Source organism: Aethalodelphis obliquidens, unplaced genomic scaffold, assembly GCF_003676395.1.
Source record: "Aethalodelphis obliquidens isolate GAN/ISIS:26980383/991018 unplaced genomic scaffold, ASM367639v1 scaffold36, whole genome shotgun sequence".
NCBI lineage: Eukaryota > Metazoa > Chordata > Mammalia > Artiodactyla > Delphinidae > Aethalodelphis > Aethalodelphis obliquidens.
In genome coordinates, this window is record NW_020837980.1 from 12,992,036 (window position 1) to 13,006,952 (window position 14,917).

The 14,917-nt window shown below is 41.8% G+C and overlaps 1 protein-coding gene across 19 annotated transcripts in view; it reads right to left on the minus strand.

Moving 5' to 3' along the window:
• The window catches only part of PLEKHA5 (pleckstrin homology domain containing A5), a 243,522-nt gene that overhangs the window by 147,457 nt on the left and 81,148 nt on the right, over positions 1-14,917 (minus strand). The window contains exons 4-5 of one of the 19 annotated variants that reach the window (XR_003437789.1): positions 1,871-1,931; positions 1,562-1,743 (exon numbers count right to left, since the gene is read on the minus strand). The exons of 16 other annotated variants lie outside the window; for them this stretch is intronic. Coding sequence is in view for 1 of the 3 variants with exons in the window: in XM_027129476.1 (XP_026985277.1) it covers positions 1,898-1,931 (34 nt within the window). In the remaining 2 variants the exon portion in view is untranslated. Of the gene's footprint in view, positions 1-1,561; positions 1,744-1,783; positions 1,932-14,917 lie in introns of those variants that run through there. 2 more of the 19 variants (XR_003437788.1, XM_027129476.1) reach the window with 2 other exon arrangements.

The window sequence follows — 14,917 nt, forward strand, 5'->3', positions numbered from 1 at the left end:
AGCAGAAAGAGGCCAGCAAGGCACACGGACAGTTTATGAAAGACTTTACAAGTAATTCTAGAATGCACTAAGCACATGAATGAACACATGTATCACTGCTAGCTCTTCAGAGACACAATTTTTTTTTTTTGGCTGCACCATGCGGCCTCCAGGACCTTACTTCCCCAACCAGGGATTGAACCTGGGCCCTCGGCACTGAAAGTGCAGAGTCCTAACCACTGGATTGCCAGGGAATTCCCACGAAATAATTTTAAATAGTGCACTGACATGGTCCTATTTATGTTTTTAAATATATTGTTGATGGCAACTCGTCCGCAGAAAATGGATGAGGGAAGGGAGATTAATGGCTGGGGACTGATCGTTGATATGAGAATTAGAGGGAGAGTCAAAAGTAGTACAGTAAGAGGAAGACTGGAGAGGAAATAATAAATTTGACAGATTTTAAGGACAGAATCAATAGGATATGGTGCTGGACTGGATGGAGGGGTCCAACAGATGGAAAACTAGAGTACAACTATAAGGATTCTGGTTGGGGCAAGTGGGTGCAGTGAGGCGACTAATTAAGCCAGAGAAGACAGATGCAAAAGACGGGTGTAAGGGTTGCATCTCAGGGAGAGTGATTCAGCACAAGGAGAGCGGACAGGAAGGAGAGTTAGCTCAGTTTGAAACAGGTGGAGTTTAGCATCCTGACAGCTCCCTGGTGATATCTACTATTGGCTGAAGGAAATATACATCTGGGGTTCACCACTACAGACCCCGGGAACACTTTTTTAATAGCCCTGTGGGGTTGAAAATCAGCTTAGGAAACGCTCAGGTGGGACTGAGTCCTCAAGAGACTTAATAACAAGTATATTTACTGAGGGCTTACTTTTTGTCAGACACTGTGCTACAAACTTTACAAGGGTTGCATCATTTGCCCCTGCAACAACGTTACGTGATAACTTTATTTAAAATCTCAAATAGAGGTGAGAAGATGAAGGCAAAGAGCTTTTTAACTGTCCTTCCCAAGTTCACACAGCTGGCAAGTGGTACAGCTATGCTATGATTCCCTAGTTGGTGTGTTCACCAGGAACTTGCTACACTAACTCAACTGTTAGGATGCTTAAAAAAAAAAAAAAAAAAAAGGCAATAAATAACACTTACAGAATGTTAAAAACATATGGGTTCATTTAATATTAGCAACATCCCTATGCAATAGATCTGATTATTATTCTACCTATTTTACAGATCTGGAGACTGAGGCTCAAGAGGCTTACCCACTGTCACTGATAATCAGTACAGGAATGTGGATCCAAAATTGTGGACCCCAAAACCCATGGTCTGAATGAGATCTAAAGGGCAGTAAGCTTACGAAGGAGGCAGAATTATCAAAAAAAAAAAAAAAAAAAAAGGATTTTCAATAGCTGAGACAATGTGGAAAAGAGGCGGGGTAAGAGACGAGAGTAACTGTGAAGAGAAGAACTGATAGTTAAGGGAGAAGTAATGAACATGAGGCAAGGAGGACTAAATCGGTTTCTATTTAGTTTTATTGAAGTTAAATTTACATTCATGAAACTCATACCTGGTAAGTGCACGATTCAGTGACTTTCAGTAAATGTACTTTCAGTAAATGTACAGGTCGTGCAACCATTACCGCATCCACTTCAAGAACATTTCCATCACCTCTTTCCATAAGGCATCAGTTCCCTTATGCCCCGTTTGCAGTCAATCTCCACTTCCACTCCCAGCCCCAAGCAACAGGCTCTTGAAGAGGAGAAATAAGCCACAAGTTAGAAGCAGCCACAGCCACCACTGTCACCACTTCCTTCTTTGGGACAAACGGATGAGATTCCTCAGTACAACACAGTAACAATCAGTCATTAGTACTCACGCTATACATCTTGTTGGTAAAAGAGTCCTATTCAGATTTTACTGCTTTCCAATTCAAAGATCTTCAGAGCGTATCAACGAGAAAAAAAAGTAGAAGCCCTATGACTTTTTAAAATATGCAATCTTAATAACTAATACAACTGGGATTTTTTCCCAAATATATAGCAATAAAGCGAGCCCAGGCAATGTACAATTAAAAAAATAAATAAATAAATAACAGGACGAGTCTCTGCAAAATCCAGGGCATATATTTGCAAAAGTCTTTGGTAAAGGAATACCTTCTGCACAATAATCTGTTACTGTCTGACAAAAGGAGAATTGTAAATTTTAAAACATATTTTCATAAAGTAAACCTAAATATCCCAATGACTTTTATTGCAGTGACAAACCCTTAGCATCTACTTAGCGTGTGGCAAGATGATGAATAGATGTAATTATACATTATTTTGGAATTCAAGCTGTCTCTTGCTATAGACAATGCTTAAGGCTATAAGAAAATCTCTCGCGCTTTATGAGAAAAACAAAAGCGAATGCAAAATTTTGCTTCCAAATAAAGACATAAGAGAAAAATATTTTAAAAAATATTGTATTGTGTAAGTGAAAAGAAAAAATGAGGGTGGGGCAGAACTATTTTCTGCTTTCTACTGAGAGACAGAACGTATTTCTTAGTGTCTCTTCCCCAAAACCAGAATAGTCAATTTCTTTCCATTCTAAGAATTCTTAGTCAATTGGTTAAAATATTATCATAAGTATCACAGAAATTTATAACCTAAAAAAAGCAATTTGTTCCCTTTGTTCATTCATTCATTCTACAAATATTTATTTATTTACTTATTGGCCGGGCTGCATATGGGATTTTAGTTCCCCAGCCAGGGATCGAGCCCGTACCCCCTACAGTGGAAACACAAGAGTCTTACCCTCTGGACTGCCAGGGAAGTCCCCACAAATATTTATTTTTACTTAAATTTTTTATTTGATAAATGTGACATGTAACATTTTGTAAATTTAAGGTGTACATGTTACTTGATACATTTATATATTGTACTATGATTGCCACTGAAGCAATATTTATCACATTACCTCATTATAGTGCAATATTATTGTCTATATTCATTACACTCACAAATAGTGACTGAGCATCAACTCTGTGCCAGACACGGTTCTACATACTAGGGAGAGAGCAGCAAACAGGTCTGTGCTCTCACGGAGCTTACTTTCCCTTGAGGAAGAAACTTGATAAACAAAGAATGTACCATATTTCCTCAGGATCCATGGGGGACTGGTTCCAGGATCCCCCCAAGGACACTAAAATCTGCAGAGGCTCAAGCACCTCATATAAAATGGTGCAGTATTTGCATATAACCTAGCCCGTATACTTTAAATCATCTCTAGATTAGTTATAACACTTAATAGAATGTAAATGCTACATAAATAGTTGCTGGTGCGAGACAAATCCCAGTGTTGTGTTTTGGAACTTTCCGGAATTTTTTTTCTAAGTATCTTCGATATGTGGTTGGTTGAATCCGAGGATGCAGGACCGTGGATATGGAGGGCCGACTACAAGTCAGCGGGAGAGGGTTATGCTAAGATAAATGACTGAATGAAGGCTGGATGGCCAAGAAAAGTCCTGAGGAGGTAACATGTAAGCACTGGCTTGAACAACGGCAGAGAAGGCGGAAAAGAAACCCAGACAGAGTGGACAGTGTAAAGGCTCCAAGGCCGCCATATATAAAGAGAAGAAAGAAGGCCCAGGGACTAGAGTGTGGTGGGCGAGAGAAAGAGCTGAGAGATGAGGTGTGAGAGGTCGCAGGTCCACTGGTGTTGGATTTATGAGCCAGAGAAGGAGCTCTGGATTTTATTCTAAGTGCTATGGAAAGCCGCTCAAAGGCTGTAATGTGATGTGATTTGTACATCTGTACATTTTAAAAAGACACCTTTGGTTACAGCATGGAGAATGGGTTGTAAAGGGTCAAGAAGAGAAGCGAAAACAGTTGAGAGGCCACTGGAATTGTCTGGGTGAGAAGTGATGGTGGCACAGCTGTGAGGTACGGCAGAGAGAGAGAGAGAAGCGAGCAGATCTAGGATGCTTTTGGGGCAGAGGAAGGGTCAACAGAGCCTGCTGATTGGAGGCTGCGAGTAGGTGGGTAAGTGAAGGAAAGAGAGAAATTAAGGAAGGCGCAAAGATTTTATTGTTCTTCTGATTAGGTCCATGAGACACTATGTGGTGAGGTCAGTAGGTGGAGAAGGGGGACAAGGTCTGGCTGGAGATGTGGGTTTATGGGTGACTGGCAAATGGTGTGCAAAGCGCCTTGGAAGTGAATGAGGTGACGGAAAAGGGAACACAGGACAGATGCTGTGCCTTCATCAATCCACAACGCCTATTACAGGTGCTTGGAATATGGGTGAAAAACTCAGACCCTTGCCCTCATGAAGTTTACACTCTCTCAGAGAAGACAAATACAACATAACAAATAAGTAAACTGTGTTGTATGACAGGGTGGGTAAGTGCTGTGAAAAAAAGAAAAAATAGAGGAATCAGGGTGTGGCTAGGGTGGTGGAGCTAAATGGGGGTCTGGGTGAGCTCATTCAAAAGATGAGATGTGGGGCTTCCCTGGTGGCGCAGTGGTTGAGAGTCCGCCTAGCGATGCAGGGGACACGGGTTCGTTCCCCGGTCCGGGAAGATCCCACATGCCACGGAGCAGCTGGGCCCGTGAGCCATGGCTGCTGAGCCTGCGCGTCCGGAGCCTGTGCTCCGCAACAGGAGAGGCCACAGCGGTGAGAGGCCCGCGTACCGCAAAAACAAACAAACAAACAAAAAAAAGATGAGATGTGCACGAAGGGCCAGGCTGAGGGAAAGGGCAGTGCTAAGTCCCTGAGGTAGGAATAAGTAAGATCACTGGCATATCTGAAGAATGGCAGGGAAACCAATGTGGCTGGAGCAGAAGAGCCAGCAAGGAGTGCCCAGAAAAGCAGCATGAAACCCAAAAGTACATGATGTCACGGAAGCCAAGGGGGAAAGGGTGTCAAGGACCAACTATGCTGAACGCTGCCAAGAGTATGAGTAAGACCAGAACAAAGAGGTTCTTAAAGCTGGAAGTGCAGTGTGGAGCCAGTAGAGAAGAAAGCCATCTCTATGGAAGGGCAGGGAAGGAGGTCCAGCTGGCAGGCGGTATATTCACTTCTAAATGTAATAAGACAGGTTCTCAGGACTTAACGATCTGCCACAGCCATCATATAAGGATTTAAAAATTTTAATAATGTCAACATCATCAATCAATTCTGGAATCCAAAAAGCCCATTTTGCTTATTTTCTCATTCTATTAATTACAAACCACTCAAAAATCACTACTCTATTTCTCAAAAAAAAAAAGAAAACAGTACAAGTGAACCAGTTTGCAGGGAAGAAACTGAGACACAGATGTAGAGAACAAATGTATGGACACTAAGGGGGGAAAGCAGCCGGGGGTAGGGGGTGGTGGTGGGATGAATTGGGAGATTGGGATTGACATGTATACACTGATGTGTATAAAACGGATGACTAATAAGAACCTGCTGTGTATATATATATATATATATATATATATATATAAAAAAGCATGCCACAACAAAATCCATGGAACCAAATTTCTAATCCAGCAGTTAGTGTGAATAATTTATCTATGTGTTCTTTCCATAGCCCATCTAACTCCCTATCAAATAACTACAGTTGACCCTTGACCACAGAAGGTGGTAGAGGCACCCACCCTCTACACAGTAAAAAATCTGCATATAACTTTACAGTCAGCCCTGCATATCTGCAGTTCTGCATCTATGGATTCAACCAACTACTATCGTGTAGTACTATAGTAGTATATATTTACTGAAAAAAAAATCCATGTATAATTGGACCCATGCAGTTTAAACCTGTGTTGTTCAAGGATCAACTGTACATCATGAACCTTATTATTCCTTTAAGTTTGAAGTAAATGTGGTAAATCCTTTAAAATGCATTTACATATCTTTGTTCACTATATCATTCACATTTAGTCTTAAAAATTGAACATAATAAAGGTCACTTTATTCTGTGCTATAAAAAAAAAAAAGAAAGAAAGAAAATAGAGAAAAAGAGCTAAAAACTCACAAGCCAGAGAAGCAGCTTCAACAGCAATATGGTACCAACCTGTTGAGAATCATTGCAGGTATTGATGATATATGACTGATCTTTCATTTGCACAAGAATACTGTCAGATAACTACCATATGACCCAGCAATCCCACTACTGGGCATATACCCTGAGAAAACCATAATTCAAAAAGATACACACACCACAATGTTCACTGTAGCACTATTTACAATAGCCAGGACATGGAAGCAACCTAAATGTCCATCATCGGATGAATGGATAAAGAAGATGTGGCACATATATACAATGGAATATTACTCAGCCATAAAAAGAAATGAAATTGAGTTATCTGTAATGAGGTGGATGGACCTAGAGTCTGTCATACAGAGTGAAGTAAGTCAGAAAGAGAAAAACAAATACTGTATGCTAACACATATATATGGAATCCAAAAAAAAAGGTTCTGAAGAACCTAGGGGCAGGACAGGAATAAAGACACAGACGTGGAGAATGGACTTGAGGACATGGGGAGGGGGAAGGAGAAGCTGGGACGAAGTGAGAGGGTGGCATGGACATATATACACTACCAAATGTAAAATAGATAGCTAGTGGGAAGCAGCCGCATAGCACAGGAAGATCAGCTTGGTGCTTTGTGACCACCTAGAGTGGTGGGATAGGGAGGGTGGCAGGGAGACGCTACAGGGAGGAGATATGGGGATATATGTATATGTATAGCTGATTCACTTTGTTATAAAGCAGAAATAAACATACCATTGTAAAGCAATTATACTCCAGTAAAGATGTTAAAAAAAAAAGAATACTGTCAGATAGATTTACTACACATCCTATATGAGGAAAAAGGTGAAACAGACAGAGGTTGCCCACAGTCTCACTGCTAGGAAATTGAGGGAAGGGGTTAGAAGGAGTTCATGTTTTCTCTTCTCTGCCACCTCATGTCTCTCTTCTATTTATATGTACCTAAAACAAGAGGCAGACAGGGTAGGTTTTCTTCTTGCTTTGTAAGACATTCTTGCTATATACACATGATAAGTTTTTAATTTTCGTTTTATTTTTTCCCCTTCCTCCCTCCTACCCATCTATCCATCCACCCCCTCTTCTATCATTTATAAATATGTACCAGTGTCTGCTATATACAAATAGCGACTCTGCACACGAAGTCCTACTGCATTTTAGAAAAGTTGATTTTCTAAAAAAAAATAAAAAAGATCTTCCAAAATAAGAAAAACTGCTGTATAAAAAGTATAATTAACCAATATATCAACAATGATGGTAAATTGTGATCTTCATTTAAATAAATTACTAAAATGACACCAGAAATTAGGTTATCTTAATGTTCTTTTGGAAAAATTACTTCCTGACAGTTTGTGGCTCAAATTTTTTCACTACATAGATTTAACAATATATATGATTTTACAGCTTAATGACCTATGACAAATCAACTCTAAAAATTACTTTTCTGTGGTAATTTAAAACATCTGCTTGAAATAGCAGATCCCTAAAAAACTTTAAATCAGAATTGACATACAAAACGTAATCTGTTGACAAATGAGCAAAGAAGGACACTTCTCAAGGAGTTTAAGAAAGGGTTACAAGACTTCACGACACAGAAACAAAATCCTATTCAAGAAATTAGACTCAATAAAATACCATTTAAGGTCGTAGAAGAACGTGACTATGGCTTTTCAAAGATCATCTAGACTCACAGATACACTTCAGTCGTCTCAATTAGTGTAGGTAAGGCAAACACCAGAAGCTCATTAGGCAAAGTTACATAAACAGCAACAAAGAGGGAAAACAAGAAGCCAAGATTCGAAAGGATACTCAACAGGAATGGCTGCATAAATTAAAGTATCTATACTATGGAACAGGTCGTGCACCTGTCAAAAAGAACAGGGCAGAACTGTGTGTCCCATCAGGGCAGAACTGTGTGTCCCATCCTGGTAGGTGTCTCTGGTGCGTGTACATCATCCCAGAAGCAGGTGAGAGAACAGTGACTGTTGGCAGCCTGGGTGAAGTGACTTTGATGTTTTATTGACAGTTTGTACCCTTTTGGGCTTTATAAATTGTTTTCCACAGCATTTATCAGTTATGCAATTAACTGATAAAAAGGGAAAAAAGGAAATGAGAAAGGGAAAAAGAGATGGGAAGAAGGGAAAACAGAAAGGAAACCAACAGGAGCCAGAAGCAAGGTGACAGGTGCCCAGGTGAGCAGCGTGGTGTGGAGAGACCCGAGCGAGATGCCCCCACATTCAAGCCCTAGTCCTGCTACTAAATGTGGGCAACTTAAACTCTCTGAGCTTCAGTTCACTCATGTGCTGAGTGAAGATAACGTCATTTCTTACCCTATGGAGTTACTGTGAGCATTAAAGGAGCTAATTTTTGAAATGTACCTGACACAATGCCTGGCCCAGTGTAAGTACCCAATAAATGGTAGCTGTTAACTTCAGGGAATACTAATAACTTCATCTCTAAATCTTTTCTTCTTTATACCATAATCTTAAAGTATATTATATCTGGTATAAATTCTTTTCACTAGTTTAGAAAAGTAGTTTTTAATAATGACCATAAAACCAATCCAGTTGGAGAATATAGGCTGCTGGTACTATCAGAAATATACTGCAACCCTTGCACATAAGTACCTAGCATCTTGTCCTCACTTGTCTGACCCTGAGCCCTAAACTTTATGCTTCTTACCCAGAAATTTCATTCTTGTTTGTCTGCAGCATATGACTGATAAGTACCTGTATCTCTTCAAGTCATCCCACTGTACATGGGTAGAAAATGGGTATTACTCAGGGGCATGTTCTTAAGACTATATTTTCATGTTAAAAAGAAAAAAAAAGGAAATCAAAACTCTAATCATAAACCAGAATAGAATTCCAAGTAAATAATAACACTCCTCACTTCCAATTCCGAGTAAGAAACTGATTAAAAATTTTAAATCGCTTTTTCACAATAACCTAATTCAGTCAACATAATGTTCACATTTGTCTTTCAAATGTTGGCCTCATGTGTTCCCCCACGAGCCCCATGTGAAGCTCATGAATTATCCTAATTAAAGTCTTCCCTAAGGAAGCATTATCCTTGTGAATCTCACTATATTCTACCCCTCTTCTAATTATTAAGAGTTTTCTTCTAAAAGAAATTAAAAACACTTAACACTGCACCTTCTTTTGTGTTTATAAGTCCACTTACATGCTACAGTCCTTGGATTTATGCATCTCATCAACACTACAAAACCTAACCTTGTATTTAAAAGTCTAAAATCTAAATCTAGAGCAGGGGTCGACAAACTTATTCTGCAAAGGATAGCAAATAAATTAGGCTTTGTGGACCAAACAGTCTTGGTCACAGTGATCACCTCTGCTCTTGTAGTGAGAAAACCGTCATAGGCAACATGTAAACAAATGGATGTGGCTGCATTCCAATAAAACTTTATTTACAAACAAAGGCAGCAGGCTGGCTTTGGTCCACAGGCCACTGTTTCCAACGCCTAATGTAGAGCAGCAATTAAGTGAAATGTGTATGACAGTCTTCGGTCTACTCTGTAAAAATTTAGTGACACATGTCTCTGACCAATCAGTTGATGGGTCATTTTACTTATTTAATGATTAGCATTACTAATTTTACTAAATTATTTTCTATCCTTATTAATTCCATTTAGATTCTTCCCAATATTTAACTAATTTTTCATAATTCTGCACTTTAAATATTACTTGCTTAATGATTCAGTATTTCCTCATGAACCCCATTTTCTAAATTTTATCATTGCGGTACGCGGGCCTCTCACTGTTGTGGCCTCTCCCGCTGCGGAGCACAGGCTCCGGACGCGCAGGCTCAGCGGCCCTGGCTCACGGGCCCAGCCGCTCCGCAGCATGTGGGATCTTCCCGGACCGGGGCACGAACCCATGTCCCCTGCATCGGCAGGCGGACTCTCAACCACTGCGCCACCAGGGAAGCCCAATAAAGATATTCTTTTAAGGAATGGTAGCCAGCCTCTAAGATAGCCAAGGATCCTCACCTCCTGGTACGCACACCTATGTATCGCACCTCCTTGGGTTTCCATCTTGGTCTTTAGGATGGCTCGCTCTGGACAAAGCCAGCTGCCATGTCGAGAGGCACATAACCCGGTGGAGGGGTCCATGTGCAGAGAAACCAACTGGCCAGTCCCAACTTGCTAGCCATGTGATCCTCCATCCCCAGCTCCCAAGCCCCAGTCAACATCAAACTAAAAGCTCATAAGACACCCTGAGCCAGAACTGCCCTACTGAGCAGCTCAATTCCTGCCCTGCAGGAACTGTGGATGACAAGAAATGGTTATTGTACAAAGTTCTGGAGTGATCTGAAGTCACAGAGGATCCTCCTCGTCTGATTAAGTTACAGTTTACCCTATTTTGTATCGCTGTTTTGGTCAGTGGCAGCTGCAGTTGATCAACAAGCATCTCCTGTCTTGCAACAGGATGAGTTTAGAGGACGAGACTGATATAAGCAACAACTGATTTGGCTGTACGGTAGTAATGACTGCTGTGCTGTGTTTCTTCAACAGTAACTTGACACTTGCTGGGTGGAAAGCTGTGTGTCAGACGATCAAAGTAGTTGGATTTCTACAAACTGGCAGATAACCCACAATCACAGTTACATCCAAAAAACAATCCTTACTTCACTTCTATTCTTGCCCATGTGAATCTCACTGTTTCCCAAGCCAGTATTTTTAACCCCTGGTCTGGCCCATTAGAGGATAATGAAATGCAATTAATGGGATGCTTTCTGCCAGCACTTTAAAATAATGACACAGAAGAGAAGGTACAGGTAGTAAGGGGAAAATAATTTTTCATTTCAGTTTTATATAAAGAAATGTATTTGTATGTGAACACTAGGTCATGTAATAATATGTATTTCTTTTCTTTTTTTTTTTAAATGAGTTGATTAAATGATCTTTAAGGTCCTATTCAGCTTTTTTCTTTTTTTTTTTTTAATTTTGTTTATTTACTTATTTATTTAGTTATTTTTGGCTGTGCTGGGTCTTCGTTTCTGTGCAAGGGCTTTCTCCAGTTGCAGCGAGCGGAGGCCACTCCTCATCGCAGTGCGCGGGCCTCTCACTGTCACGGCCTCTCTTGTTCTGGAGCACAAGCTCCAGATGGGCAGGCTCAGTAGTTGTGGCTCACGGGCCTAGTTGCTCCGTGGCATGTGGGATCTTTCCAGACCAGGGATCGAACCCGTGTCCCCTGCATTGGCAGGCAGATTCTCAACCACTGCGTCACCAGGGAAGCCCAATAATATGTATTTCTTGTTGCAGATAGTGGTCAAAAAAGTTTAACACCAGTGACATAAAATGCCAAATACATTAACATCCTAGAAAACTAATGAGTCACCAGACTCTCCCAATTCTCACCATCTTGCTCTCCTTTTCCGACTTCTCTTCTGACTGTCTGTTGAAAACCTGGGCTTCACTGCTCATTTTGTTTTCACACTGATATTTTAAAATCCACGTGGAAATCGGCTTTTTCCTAACTTCAGTTCTGTCCATCTTGAGGGTTGGGAATAGGGGAGTCCCTTTTCCTTGGGGACATCCCTTTTGAAACACACTCAGTGGCTGTCTCGAAAGAGTAAGGCAAGCAAGAAGAGGAAGATCACATAGGGAATCTGAAATGACCCTGAGATCACTGGGACTTCTGACCAAATGAATCACCTTCACTTTCCCAACATGCTAGAAATAATCAGATACACTGGGCTTATAAGTTGATTTTTAACTCTGTAATGTGAACGTTCTCGTTATTATTACTAATATGCAGTAGGTAAAAGCTCTCTGCTTTTATGACAAGCGCTGCAGACAGAGGACGTATCTTCCGTGCAGAACTATCTTCCAGTTCTCTCTTCTGTAGTGCCTGGTACAGGCTTTGCATTAAGCTGATCAAAGAATGAATGTTTTTTTAAAAGGCATTTATTTTGGTAAATAAAAAATAAATTTATCGAATCAACGGATAATTCACTTACTAATTTGTAATGCTTCAAGAGGAAGGCATTATTATCCATGAGGAAGTTTTCCTACCATTAAGGCAGTATTTCTACCACTGAAAATATAAATAACTAGAGCCAAACATTTCCTAAAACTGTCTAATAGGAGGGAAGATTTCAAGATTACTCCAAAATGAGAGAGGATGAACAAAAACAGCTCAAGGTGACGATGGCTGTATTGTGAACTGATGATTTTCTTTCTATGAAAAAGGCACAATGAAGCTTCAGAAAAGCTCTGGAAAAAATGATACTAAGAGTAAGACTGAGGAGACCTTCAAGATGGCGGAAGAGTAAGACGCGGAGATCTACATGTGGAACAACTCTTACAGAACATCTACTGAATGCTGGCAGAAGACCTCAGACTCCCAAAAGGCAAGAAACTCCCCATGTACCTGGGTAGGGCAAAAGAAAAAAGAAAAAACAGAGACAAAAGAATAGGGACGGAACCTGCACCAGTGGGAGGGAGCCGTGAAGGAGGAAAGGTTTCCACACACTAGAAGCCCCTTCGCGGGCGGAAACTGCGGGTGGCGGAGGGGGGGAAGCTTCGGAGCCACGGAGGAGAGCACAGCAACAGGGGTGCGGAGGGCAAAGCGGAGAGATTCCCGCACAGAGGATCGGTGCCGACCGGCACTCACCAGCCCGAGAGGCTTGTCTGCTCACCCGCCGGGGCCGGCAGGGGCTGGGAGCTGAGGCTCGGGCTTCGGAGGTCGTATCCCAGGGAGAGGACTGGGGTTGGCTGCGTGAACACAGCCTGAAGGGGTGCCACAGCTAGCCGGGATGGAGTCCGGGGTTAAAGTCTGGAGCTGCTGAAGAGGCAAGAGACCATTGTTTCGGGGTGCCTGAGAAGAGGGGATTCAGAGCACCGCCTAAACGAGCTCCACAGACGGGTGCGAGCGGTGGCGATCAGTGCGGACCTCAGACATGGGTATGGACCACTAACGCTGCCGCCAAAAAGCCTGTGTGCAAGCACAGGTCACTATCCACACACACACCCCCGGAAGCCTGTGCAGCCCACCACTGCCAGGGTCCCATGATTCAGGGACAATTTTCCTGAGAGAACACACAGCACACCTCAGGCTGTTGCAATGTCATGCTGGCCTCTGCTGCTGCAGGCTCGCCCCGCATTCCAATTATGACTACTGTACCCCTCCCTCCCCCTAGCCTGAGTGAGCAAGAGAGCCCTAATCAGCCTCTGCTTTAACCCTCTCCTGGCTGGGTGGGGAACAGACGCCCTCAGGTGACCTACACACAGAGGCGGGGCCAAAACCAAAGCTGAACTCGGGAGCTGTGAGAACAAAGAAGAGAAAGGGAAATCTCTCCCAGCAGCCTCAGGAGCAGCGGATTAAAGCTCCACAATCAACTTGATGTACCTGCATCTGTGGAACACCTGAATAGACAACAAATCATCCCAAAACTGAGGCGGTGGACTTTGGGAGCAACTGTAGACTTGGGGTTTGCTGTCTCTGCGTCTGATTTGTTTCTGGTTTTGTGTTTATCTTAGTTTAGCTCTTAGTGCTTGTTATCATCGGTGGATTTGTTTATTGGTTTGGTTGCTCTCTTCCTTTTTTAAAAAATTTTTTCCCCTTTTTTCTCTTTTTGTGAGTGTGTGTGTGGGGGTGTGTGTATGTTTCTTTGTGTGATTTTGCCTATTTAGGTTTGCTTTTACCATTTGTAATAGGGTTCTTTTTTTTTTTTTAAGTTTTTGTTGTTGGTGTTCGTTTGTTTTTTCTTTTTACAAGTGTGTGTGTGTACGTCTCTTTGTGTGACTCTGTCTGTTTAGTTTTGCTTTTACCATTTGGTTTGAGGTTGTATCTGTCCGTTTTTATGTTTGTTTCTTTCTTCCTTTTCTCCTGAGCTGTGCAGCTGGCAGGGTCTTGGTGCTCCGGCCTGGTGTTGAGACTCAGCCTCCAAGGTGGGAGAGCCGAGTCCAGGACATTGGACCATCAGAGACCTCCCAGCCCCACATAATATCAATCAGCAAGAGCTCTTCCAGAGACCTCCGTCTCAACACTAAGACCAGCTCCAACCAGTGGCTAGCAAACTCCAGTGCTGGATGCCCCATGCAAAACAACGAGCAGCTAGACAGGAATACAACCCCACCCATTAGCAGCGAGGTTGCCTACAAGTCATACTAAGTTCACTGACACCCCAAAACATACCGCTGGACACGGCCCTGACCACCAGAAGGTCAACATCCAGCCCCACCCACCAGAACACAGGCACCAGTCCCTTCCACCAGGAAGCCTACACAAGCCACTGAACCAACCTCACCCACTGGGGGCAGACACCAAAAACAACGGGAACTACGAACCTGCAGCCTGCGAAAAGGAAACCCCAAACACAGTAACTTAAACAAAATGAGAAGACAGAGAAATATGCAGCAGATGAAGGAGGAAGGTAAAAACCCACCAGACCAAACAAATGAAGAGGAAATAGACAGTCTACCTGAAAAAGAATGCAGAGTAATGATAGTAAAGATGATCCAAAATCTTGGAAATTGAATGGAGAAAATACAAGAAATGTTTAACAAGGACCTATAACAACTAAAGAGAAAAACAAACAATGATGACAACACAATAAATGAAATTAAAAATTCTCTAGAAGGAATCAATAGAAGAATAACGGAGGCAGAAGAACAGATAAGTGACCGGGAAGATGAAATAGTGGAAATAACTACTGCAGAGCAGAATAAAGAAAAAAGAAAAAAAGAATGAAAAGAATTGAGGACAGTCTCAGAGACCTCTGGGACAACATTAAATGCACCAACATTCGAATTATAAGGGTCCCAGAAGAAAAACAGAAGAAGAAAGGGTCTGAGAAAATATTTGAAGAGATTATAGTTGAAAACTTCCCTAACTTGGGAAAGGAAAGTCAATCAAGTCCAGGAAGCACAGACAGTCCCATACGGGATA